General features: G+C 35.2%; 1 protein-coding gene across 1 annotated transcript in view; it reads left to right on the top strand.

Annotated features, from left to right (window-relative positions):
- Nucleotides 1-12,706, top strand: part of LOC123320807 (43 kDa receptor-associated protein of the synapse homolog) — a 28,319-nt gene that overhangs the window by 4,664 nt on the left and 10,949 nt on the right. Inside the window, exons 2-6 of the mRNA XM_044908240.1 lie at nucleotides 662-887; nucleotides 2,777-2,928; nucleotides 3,782-3,904; nucleotides 7,848-8,031; nucleotides 12,261-12,461. Coding sequence (XP_044764175.1) covers nucleotides 662-887; nucleotides 2,777-2,928; nucleotides 3,782-3,904; nucleotides 7,848-8,031; nucleotides 12,261-12,461 — 886 coding nt within the window. The remainder of the gene's footprint in view (nucleotides 1-661; nucleotides 888-2,776; nucleotides 2,929-3,781; nucleotides 3,905-7,847; nucleotides 8,032-12,260; nucleotides 12,462-12,706) is intronic.

The raw sequence follows: 12,706 nt of genomic DNA, 5'->3' as shown, positions 1-12,706 counted from the left end.
ATAGTGAATAAAAGTCTCGAGTAGATCCGCCCTGGTTGTGTTTTCAGTTCTGGAGAAATACAATTAATTACATCCCGATACCGTATAGCAAGTCATTTCACTTCGCGAGGTCATCCTTAGTATCCATTTCGTCAGTTCTGGTTGGCACATTTTATTGAACAACCGTTGATTTTTCACTGTACCCGGTATAAACTTTACGGAGTGCTCGCGATCAGATCGAATTTCCAGAATGTATGTTTGCTGATCCATTCGCTCATATTTCATACCTACACATATTTCCGTTGTTTCTATAAATCAGTTTCCGAAGGTGTGAATAAACTGGTACATAATTCGATTTTGACTACTTCGTTATCGCTACCACCCTAGATAACAGCGAACTCTGTCTCCGACTAGCAGCTACTCTGGTAGGTTTGCTATTCTTCCTAGTGAATAGCTGGCGCTCGAGATAAGTTTTCTCCGAGGAAACCACGTTACAGTATTTATGCTACGGTTATTCGTTTTTCGTTTAGCATTTTTCTCGGACCTAGACGTGCAGCTGTTTTCGGATTAACAAAGAATTCCCAAACCTCTCAATCAGCTGATTTTCCCCTTGCCTCTCCCACTCGGTGCTTACAAAATTAGTATCTATATTCCGAAAATTGAATTTCGAATTTTTTTTCAGTGGAGGAGTTGGACATCAATTATCGGCAACGCGTCTCCTGTCATCTCCGGATGGATCAAGACATGCCTTGGATGGACGAGACATTCCATGGCCTTGGAACAACTCGTATTCGAGTCTTCAGAGGGAAAGCTATATGGAAGTTCGGACATCGAGACCTCCGACTCTGGCCTTTGGCTGTTTTAGATTATGCAGTAATAAAATACATCAAGGAATAGCTAGAAGAAAAGTAGGTTGATGTTCATACATAATACCATGAACAAAGAACAAACAGCAGAATTTTATAAAAAATTTTTTATTCCTTTCCGGAACATTTGCTTTTGAGATTCATAAAGTTTTGCGTATGATTGAGAACCTCATCAAAGCACTCCTTTAAGTACGAAGATGGCATCTCTAAAACGTGCTTTTTGAAGGCCTTTACCGCTTATTCGGGCGATGAAAATCATTGTCTACGCAGTTAATCTTCAATTCATTCGAATGAAAAAGGAATCATCGGGAGCCAATCTGTGAAAGTGAGGCTGATGACCCATCAATTAGATTTCTCTTGTGTCGATATACCTTCTCGCGTGTTTCTTGTGATGCTTGTGAATTCGAATTTTCTTGGTTGATTCCAATTTACCGAAACCTTCTGCCAAACGATGATCATTCATCAAGGTGAAAGAAGTATATTGTGATTTCCGAGAGCCTCTGTTGCCGTTTTCATACAGCATTGTTGTTTTTGGCAAAATGACCGATTTTGAACGATCTTTTTTACAGTGAGCGGACTACGAAGTGTAGCTGTATGCGGTGGTCTGAGACGGTGCTTTATCGCCAAAGTTGAAATAAGTTGATCGATACTCGATTCTTCGATAAAACCAATAATTTCCAACCGCACACATTGACAAGTTGACAACGCCGACCGCGATAATAAAATCTCCATGAATACTCACTTCTTGAAATATACTCAGTAGTTTGTGTAGCAGATTTTCATCATAACCATTCTGAGCATAAAACACTCGATATTTCCAAAACGATTCATTTTATAGCAAAAAAAAGAAGAAACAAAAGGTTGAGTACTGGTAGCCAAGTGCTGTATTTTCTCTCTGTTGGTATTATTCTTGGGACAGTCTCCAAGAAATAACAGTGTCTTGCACACCGAACTCGATACAAAGAATTTCGAGGAAACCACCAGTATCAAGAGCTGGGAAATATTACTTTCTTCTGTTTTACATGGGAATGAGTTAGTTGATGTTCAGAGCTTGAATTGAAAACTTCTGTAATTCGTTTTCGAAATAAAAGTATCTTATCCCTAGAATTGCTCAATTATTCATCTCGAAGTAATTTGGCAATAATAAATAGAAAATAATTTCTCTTTAAAAACAGATTTAATCTTTTCACTCACACTGGGTCGCATACGATCAGAAGTTAGATCTCATTAAAATAAGTTTAACCAAAAATTGCCCTTATAAAATATCCAAGATGGCTGAGATACAACCCCTACAAGTTCATTGAATTTCAAGTACGGGAGGGTGGAAGGTGACTGCGGCATCGCAAAAACGAAACAAAACATAAACATATGGATGGACAATGAATGGTTCAGTACCAAGTTCATCGGATTAGATGCATCAATTCACTTTTGAGAGAATCATAATTGTTGTATCGAGCAATGTAGGGTAAAAAAAATGTCGAAAATCGAGGTCATTTTTTGAATGTGCTTATGTTACTTATGTTGAAAAACTGCTATGATGTTTCCCCATTTCATCACATTTTTACGACGATTGTTGGAATGTTCGAACAAGAAGATTGTGATGCCCATTTCGAAAAAATTCGTGAATAATTCAGACGAGTTTTATTGGTGAGCTATTATTCTATTTTTACACTTGTATCCCAAGTCTCTTCTGTCAGTTGGTGTAGAAATGAGCCATTTCATAAAATCTTGTAAGTTACTTAAAAATAATGACAACAATTCGGCAATCCTGAGTTCCAATTTCATTACCACGTATTTATTGTCCATTTATCTTTATATCTGTTTGGGATGTTTTATAAATCTCATTCAATTTTGTCCTTGGCACCCTTAATCGCTTAACTGCTTCCAGTTTTTGTTTATTCGAAATAAAAAATACTAAAATTCTGTTTCAGATGGAGCAAGGTTTGAAACTGTACAATCAACATAAGCAGCAACAAGCTGTCAGAAAATGGAAATCTGCTATCAAGGTGATAAAAAAACGAGAAGATAAATTTGCGCTCCTAGGATATTTGTATCAGGCATACATGGACTGGGGTAAATATAGGTAGGCAATCTAGAATACTTTGGTTCTTTTAATTTTTTGACGTCAACGAAAACTGAATAAAACTTGAATTCCTCGTTATCTATATCGAAGGCAAGTATTATTATTGCCAAAATGATCCTTAATTCCCAAAGTATTTTCACCTCGATATTAACTACATTTTTTTAATTCGATCTGACTCGGCTCTCATTTGGCATGAATATCGCTGAAATTGATCGCAAATCCTTCAGCGATGAAGGGTATTCGTATGAAACACCGAAAGGAAAATTTTAATATGCAAAAGGCGCTGCTATCCGAATGGTAAAGAGCTCCCCTAAAAAAGGCATGTTTTCGACAACACTTCAAGAACATAAATCGATCCTGGAGTGTAAAATTGACCTCAAAATACATAAAAATTCATAGACAACTCTCCACAATGAACATGGTGTAGGTTTTATAGTTGCAACTCAACTACCATCGCTCCTCTTTGAAAAGTTCAAAAAAAAAATTACAAACAAATATGTCCAAAAAAGATCTCATATTTTTAAAACTATAGAGCCTACTCGAAGAATCGAAAGTAGCAAAGAACTCGTTTCAGTACTCCCAAATGATAACTAGAATATTTAGGCATCATGGTTGTTGAGTTGTGGATGTAGGTTGCCCAACATATATTTTTCATTGTCATCAGTTTTATTTTTATTATAATAAAATTGTTATAATAATTTACATTTCAAATGACTTATGGGCTGTCATATAAGTCAATTAATAGCTTTCTTGTCAGAGAATAGGTATTGAATTAACGAGGGTACCTAATTTGAACACTATGGAATTATGCACCATAGAGTATCAGTGTTTAACTTGAATATATTGATTTCAGGGATGCCTTAGAATACGCACATCAACAGTTGTACATATCTGAAGAATTAGATAGTGCCAATTTGAGAGCAGAATCTTATTTGAATTTAGCAAGGTCTCATCAACGTTTAGGAGGTTTAGAAAGGTGAGTGAGCAAATCTTGCAAATGTGATTTTTTATTTTTTGAATTTTTATTTAGAGCATTCTAACATTCATTTTTGGGTTGATTGTTGACGTGTATGGTTGTATATTCAATAATCATTTTTGTAATTTTTAATTTCTCTCTTGAATACCTCCAAATACACATTCTCACGAATGAATGTCTATACGAATGAGCGTAATATACTTTTGTGTATTGAGTGTGCGTAAGAGAATAACTGGCGTCATTTTGTTATGTTTCACTCACTCTTCGTAAAATGACTTTTTTCGTCTGTCACTTAAGTGTCATTATATGTATACTTCATTCACTTTTATTTTAGCAGTCGGTTGGCCATGGAAATTTGACACATTTCACTCTGTATAGTACGAAAATGTGGGGTTATGATGCTTGTCAAAACATTTTTGGGTTTTAAATCAACGCTATGTTGCCCGTTCTACGTAAAAGTTTCTGTTATTACGTATTTTATCACCATGTCGAATCTCTTCGGAAAATATGTGACGAACATAATTGAAATTTATACAAACTGATTGAAGGCATACCAAATCCAGTTATTTGCATGGAAAATACAAGAGATCAGTATAATATCATAATATGCATTAGCTTGAGGAGAGTTAATGTTCGTTATCTTCTTTGGCTAACATCATTTGTAGATTTCAAAAATATTAACCCGAAGATGAAATGCATATGATGCAGTGGTTGAGAATGGGTATCTCCCGAAGGAATTAACAGGTAATTACAAGAATGTTAAACTCTTCAACAAAAATCATCTTGTATCAATATAAGTAAAAGGAATTGAAGGAAGTTTCAAGTTGAGATGAACTTCACCTTTGAACAAAAATTTCACATGAATAAGCAATTAACAGGACAACTGGCGCGTATTTGTGGCTATTCATCTTAATACATTGATACAATTATAATAATTAGGTATTTATTGGTACCTTGACACATTTACAATGTTTAGGACAAGTCGAATGAAAAATAGAAAAATCCATTTTAGGAAACTTATTCTCCGATGACATTTATCGAAAATCCTGTAGTAAACTTTTCGCATTAATTCACTCAAACATAAAATTCTCAAATGCCACCACTTTTTTGGGTCTCCCAATAGAAGGAAATTCTGTGTCATCCTCTTCATTCACAATCTTTCTGATAGTGGAAATATCCAGCTGAAATATAAGTCGTTTAGATTCAGATGAAATATTATATAAATTCTCTTACATTGAATATGTTCGCTACCGTCTGACATATTGTGGATTTTAGAATATCAGGGTATAACTATTTGAATGAGCGGACCTGAATTCTAAATAGCACTTCCTGAAACCCTCTTTTTTCAATCACTTTCGGCATTTTCGTAATAAAAATTAACATTGGTTGTGGCAACGGCGTTATATGACATTAACGACATTTCTTGAGTGCCAACCTAACTTCGTTCTAGGTACAAAAACTTAAGAAAATTATTTCATGGCCAACCGACTGCTAAAATAAATTTGAATGAAGTATATGTGTAGTTCCCACTTCGAAAAATGACACACCATATCTCCCTCAAACTTGAAACGGCAACGAAGGAAGTCTTATGGTGGTATTCCGCTTTCATTTGTAACTTTTCATAAGCTCACAGGAAAATTGCAATTCTGGACGTTTTTATTGATTTGTGTCTTACAGGAATCCGTAACTATTTACGATAAGTAGTTCAAAAATAACACTGTAAAGAAGATACTTACAGGAACATTTCCAGAATTGCATTAATTACGAATCTGTGAATCGGACACTGAGAGATCGATCGTACGCTACAGATTTGTAACCTACAGATGAAAAGCAGAATACAACCATTTTAGAACGTAAGAAAAATTTCTACAAAATTGGGTGTCTTTTCGATTTTTCCAAATATCTATAATCACTCAACCACGTAACTGGTTTGAACAAGTACAAGCAATTGATATTTTGAAGGATTCGTCTTGAACAGGGCAAAATATCGAGAGCGTATTAGAAAAATATACTTTTCGCAAGCTCAAATTCAACATCCTTTATGACGGAATATCGAAACTTGATTGAAATATTCAGAAAAAGCAAAAAGTTTTCGATGGGGATCAGTAGATTTCAGTATCCCGCACGACTAATCAAAGTTTTTGACGAAAATTTTAATTCGATAGGTAGTGAATTTTCACTTCTCCAAAAAATGTCGAATAGATTGAATTCGAAAAACTGTCTGTTGCACTAATTGAAAATTTGTATTTTTGATATTCTAACAATTTATTTCAAGAATTTTTCAGAAGAATTTGAATTTATAATGAGTTATTCTAACATAAGAAAGAAAACAAAAAGAGTTGTTCAAAAGAGGGATGAGCTGGAAAAATACACATAGAGTCTTTTTACTTATTTCTTCATTTAATTTTTTTTGAGGTTGATCAGTTTGAAAAAAATTATTCAAAATCCAACGCGCCCCGGATATTAAGGATTCGTTAGCCAGCCAGAACCAAAGCTTACAATTAACGTGTAATGAAGTCAGGTCTCAGCTTCAAAACTACAGGAATGCAGTTCGGGAAAACAAGGCTCGTAGTTGAGAAAAGTTCTCCGTTTTCTGCTCCCAACGGGTTTGCTCGCCATCCAGGAGTCGTACTTCCAGCGAAGATAAAACGAAAAGGACAAGGAAACAGGGACACAATTGTTCACCATTCTGATACTCTGATTTCTGCTCCCAAGGGGTTTGCACGCCGGCCAGGAAATCGTACTACCAGCAGTAGAACTAGATAGGTCAGGGGGTTGGAACTGAGGTTCGCAGAATAATCGGCCAGCGAGGAGACCTCTCCTACCCACCGGTGCATGGGGTGTGGAAACGCTATGTCTCTCAGGTGACAAAAATTTGTAAAATTCGCGTCGATGAAAATGCCTCTGGGTTATCGGTACTGGATAAGAGAGAACAAAAACTCGGTTATCTTCAAATTCAGGATGTTTTTCAAGGTGTTGCATCGTTTTTCAGAACTGAAAAGGGAATAATAACTGTCCAATGTTGTCCAACAATCATGGAATGCTGAATTTGAATGAAAAGTTTGTTAATTAAAATCAAAATGAGAAAATAAATGATCGAATCATTCCGAAATGAGGGTGAATTTCTATCAAAAAACGAAACACCATAAATACAAAGTTTGCAATAGACAATTTTTCAAATGCAATCTCAATGAGTTCCATTTTTGAGAAGTACATATGTAGGGTTTCACTATTGAATCAAATCTTTCGACAAGAATTTTGACGAGTCAAATGTCGGGCGCGACACTGATGTTGATCTCAATCGAAAATTTGCTGCTTTCCTCGAATACCTTGATCAAATTTCAAAATTCCGTCATTCAGGGTATTTTGAATCTCAATTTACGAAAAGTCAAATTTTTTTATACGAACCAGAATTCTTTGATCAGTTCAAACAATGGAAGTGTTTCTTACGTTTCAAATATCTGGGTGGTTTAAAAGTTATAATCAATTGAAAATATTGGCAAATATAAATCAACATATATCTCGGCTATGGTGTTGATTAGATCTATCATATAATATATGTGTGAAAATGGAGTACTCAGTAATTCCATCCAAGTGCCAACCAGGCACGCCAGAAATATCAAACTGGAAACAATATTTCCGAAGAATTGTCCTTCCATAAACGAGCGTAGGAAATACCAGAAAAGTCGAAACATATAAATGCAACTGTAGACCGGTTTCGGGATCATTGTCCCTCATCAAAACAGTGTAGCGCTAAATATTCCAAAAAGAGGATGGGGTGCCCAGTCAGTTTCTCGATAATTCAGATAAAGTCCAAAACTTGTCAAAAGAAGACAGGGGCGTACTAGGTTGCTCGAAACAATATTTCATGAAAATCTTAATGAGTTCAGCCAGTTTTCTTAGAAGACCATTATGTTTATTCATAAGTTCGTTTACTTTTCAGAGCGTTAGCATACGCACGACATTCCCTCTACAACGAATGTGAACAATGCACTACTTCCGGTCATGTACACTTGACTGTGGGATCCGTGTATCTTGAGCTAGCTGGGTTTCATAAGGCCTTAGAGAGTATGCAGCACGCTCACCGAATCTCTCAAGCGATACATGACCCTGCCTTAGAACTGCAAGTGAGTTGTCCGTCTTTCATTTTATTGTTCAATACAAAATAACATGGATGGTGTGTAAAGGTTGTAGGAGAGGGTGTGGAAACTGAGACACCTTGATTTTATCGGAATATATCAATTATACGAATAAAACAATTTTCGTTGAATACAATTTTTGTAAATCAATTCAATAAACAAAACACACAAAATTGACAATGCGTGGAAAGCCACGCAATGGAAAGGAAACTTCTTTGGTGACTTTGGCCGTATATGCAGGAATAAATCTACATCGTTGGCTCCCAACTATTATCTATAGCATCCGTATTCATTGACAACTACAGTGTTCGTTATATGAATTCGATGAGTGGCTCCGCTTAGTCTGAAGCAAAATCAACATTGAAGTCTTGAGATTATCGTTTTTTTTTTCATCATAAGATACAATGATTGCAACTTCAACGTTAAGCCTAGAAGATGAATTTCGTAGGCTTGTCTCGATTATTCGTTAACCCTTCAAGAAGATTTCAGGTACGTAATTCATTAGTAGTAAGAGAGGCTTATCCCTCTTCCTCTTCTCCTTTCATTGTCATGTTGAGGATTTCAAGGTCATAGTCACACAATAACATTTCAATTTCCGATTTCATAGGTCATATCATTTCATGTGAAGACTGAAGGAGTTACTATTCACCAAAATTCTAATGATACAACTCATGCTAGATTGCTCCTCATATTATGGATGTAACCATGAGACAAACTCCTTCACTTGCTCTAAACTTCTTAGAAATTGGCGAAATGGGTGCAGTTCATTACATCATGAAAAATGAGTAATCCGCTTATCCTGATCCTAAGAACATGTCCTTAGATAGTTCTGGCGAAGCTATAATCACCTTCACTCATAAGTTCTAGTTCTATACACACCAGACGTTAGTGCAACCATTGGATCTGATGATCATAAAAAGCAGACCATCTTAAAACAGGGGCAGGGGCGGATGGGACCACCGGGAAACCGGGAAGATTCCCGGTGGGCCGGTCGATTGTTGGGCCAGAGGGCTGGTCAGTTCGTACCATTTTTTTGTCTTCGGCGGAACATATTTGACGTCGATATTTTTATTTTTACAAATATTAAAAACCAATTCAAAATGAATGTTGGGAAAACTACCAATAAATATATGTTTCAATAAGTTTTGAAAATAATATTGATAAAAATAAATTATTCCTGAACAACTGGCATAAACAGGGTGGCTTGAAACGTAATGAAATACAGAAGTTGCAAAAAACTCTACACGTGATTGTATGATTATTATGCTGAATTTGCCTTATACGAATGTTTTAAGTTGCCAGTCCATGGGACACGGGGTGTGAAAGTAAAGTTTAGTTATGTTATATTAAACCTCTGTTTTTAATATCACACTACCAAACTTTACTTTATTACTTCATTTAATATTATTTGACAGAAGCTTGCTCGCTATAGGAAATACAAAATCTATGTCGCCCAACTTAGTATTTGAAGATGCATAGATTGCAATTCAATTATGAAAAACTAAAATCTCCTAAAAAAGGTTAAGATTATTGAGGAAATATATATTTTCTGACAGGATAGGTCTCTTCTTTGAGATATAGCTCCTTATATAATCTACACTGAAACGAGTTATATAAGTATTCTTATTTCTCAACAAAAAACTCCTACAACTCAATTTTCTTGTTTCTCTGTAGAAACAAATTTCGACTGTTCGACATTATCATTATTATAAATTTTTGTGTTTTCCACATCTCGAAACTAGCAACATTAGGCGTGTTTAGCTTAATGGCCATTTAATTAGTTGCAGTATCAATAGTTTATAGATTTTATTTAAGTTTTGAATAATACATATGTATAAGTGTTTCTTCAAAATTTATGTAGGTACAGTGGGTTTCTTACGTAAGTGGGTCACTGGATTGCACCTTATTCGTTCAGCAAAATCTTGAAGTGAATAATTAATATGATGATATTTCAAGGTACCTATATAAAAATATGATATCGAAAAAACTATCTAACATAATCATGAAAAGGTATTATGGTAAAAAACTAAGAAACCATTTTTCAAATTAGTAAAAATTCTTCAGGGTCGACTGGCTCAAAAATTAATGGTACATAGAGACTATTTCTAACCTTTTTTTTTTCATTAAAGATTCCACCAATTTCATTCGAAATTACCCTAAAGAAATTTGAAATCGAAATTTTTAAACTATGCATCCATGTTGTGTATGGTTCAAAAAATATTTGATGTCAAATGTGAGAAAAGTTGAAAATTTTCATTTTTTCAACCATACCTATAGACAACATAGATACATTTTCCGTTGATTCTATTTACTCAGAGTTGTTTTGAATAAAATGGATTGAAATAAATATAAAACTAACATAATGCAGATTGTAAAGGAGTAGTTAATTTAAGGGTCGATTTATAGTCGAAAAACAGTGGGTCTTTCATATAATTTTTTTTTGAGCAGCCCATGTTTATATACAGCTTCCTGAAGAAAGCATATGAAAAGAAATGTTCAATTTTCTTCTTAGAAACCAGAAAGCGGACAAAAATCAAATTGAGTAGTTGTTCTATATAGGCAATAAAAAAATTTTTGGTGTTTCCCTAGAATGTCTGCATGCTATCCGCCAACTAGGTGAAAACTTTCACTTAAAGCAGGAAATCAAAAATTAATTTCTCGAAAGTATTATATGAATAAGAAAAAAAAATTCTGGCGAAACGATTACAGAGGTGTTTTTTAATATCCCTTGCAATTATATGGGAACAATTTATTCATCGCCTTCTCGCTCCCACAAAATGACTGCTCAATTTTTTGACAGTTTTCTGAATTGTATAAAATATTTGAAAATTGCTTTTAAGGTTCCATCTTTAGGGGCTGCTTATCAAAATTTTTTTTTCATGGCAACTGATTCTACTCCACGAAACCCCCACCTTAAAAGTACTTTTTTCGTTCTTGAAGTGGGCCGGTCTGGAAGAAAATTCCCGGGCCGGTTCGAGGTAGCCCATCCGCCCCTGAACAGGGGACTTGCCTCAGAAGAATCTATGCCACTCATTGAATTCCCGAATCAAACAATCAATATAACAATTAATAAGGATGCTTTAGAAGGAACGACAGTATACGGAACTACGATTGATGTAGAACACTTAATGAATATATTATGTTCAAATAATGAATGAAGTTATAATTTTGGATATCGATTGATATAAGTTCCTCCCGCAGTTTTACTTCTATCGGGTGGCTTTCCACGCACTCTTATGGAAGGTTTTCAATCTGGTGGGTGTTTCTTTGGAAGCATTTATTGGCTTTTACTGTTTTCGTAGCCGAGATACAGGATGTTTTATGAATTTTGGTCGGACTTCCATTATTCGCTACTTTTTATCGGAAATTTTCACGAATATAATTATGTATTTGCACCCGGTTGATTATTATCGGAACACCGTTCATGCATACAGACGCTACACTCAATATACACTGTCCTGCAATAGTGCGTTAGGCTTGCATAGCTGCCAAACCAGACGTTTTAAGAATTTAGTTGAGAAGCATTCCCTTTGTACTTCTAATTCTGCATCTCAGGAAATTATTTTCTGATGTACAGGCAGTTCCCAAATAAAATTATTCAACAAATGAGTGATTTTTGTAATGGAACGCCCCTTATATTTTTGCATGCTCTTCAATACCTCTACCATGATGCAAAATATTAGGGATATTTTTCCAACGGTACGGATCTTATTCAAAAAAAACTGCAAAACTAACAGTAGTTCGGTAAAAGCCCTTTACCAATTTCCAGAAGCGATAGAAACATGAATTTGATCAGGATTTCTTTTTAACTTAAGAATAGTTCCTAAATGATCAACCTTTCTTATGCAGGGTGTCCGTAATCAATGTCCAAATATGAAGAATTTGAAATTGTTTTTTCTCGATTTTTTCAAATGTAACACGATGTATTTTTTACATGGCGATGTACACAGTTTGAAACCCTACATTTTTTCAGAAGTAAACAAAAGGCTATTTTCACTTCTGCGTCTAGCAGGCACGAAAAAAGAAAATAGCACTTTGGTTACTTCTGAAAAAATGTAGGGTTTTAAACACCATCATGGAAAAAAATACATGCGCCTCTTGCCAGCACGAAACTGCCGTTGCCCGAACGATGTGAAGCAGAAAGTTGATCACTTTCTGCAATTGGCAGGAAAATAATTATTTCCTCAGCAAATGACTACGTGATATTTGTTTTGTAGGTTTACATTGCCCTGTCTGAGCTGTTCAGTCGTCTTCAAGATGCCGATAAGAGTGCAAAATATGCTTCCAAGGCCTATGATCTATCTAGATCCCTACAACTAGGTGATCTGAACTCGAGGCACCATCGTGCTGCACTTCTTCAGATGGCCACATCTTTGAGGAAACAAGGTGAACTGGGCGATGCTCAAGACTATTGCTCGGTATGAAATAAATGAGATAATTCATTTTGATCATTGAACTCTAAAAGACTTCTTTTAGAGTTCAATGATTTTGATTGAAATTATACAATTACTAGTTGTAAATACCAGCCGAATTCGCTGGACGATGGTTAAGGCAGTTGAATAATAAACGAAATTAATTCTGATGCATACCAAACGAATATTACGATCTAAATCGAACTAAAAACCACCAGCACTCAATGAATTAACTGAAATACCATCTCGAC

This window comes from Coccinella septempunctata, chromosome 9, assembly GCF_907165205.1.
Source record: "Coccinella septempunctata chromosome 9, icCocSept1.1, whole genome shotgun sequence".
Lineage (NCBI taxonomy): Eukaryota > Metazoa > Arthropoda > Insecta > Coleoptera > Coccinellidae > Coccinella > Coccinella septempunctata.
This window is presented reverse-complemented; position numbering and strand designations above follow the sequence as displayed.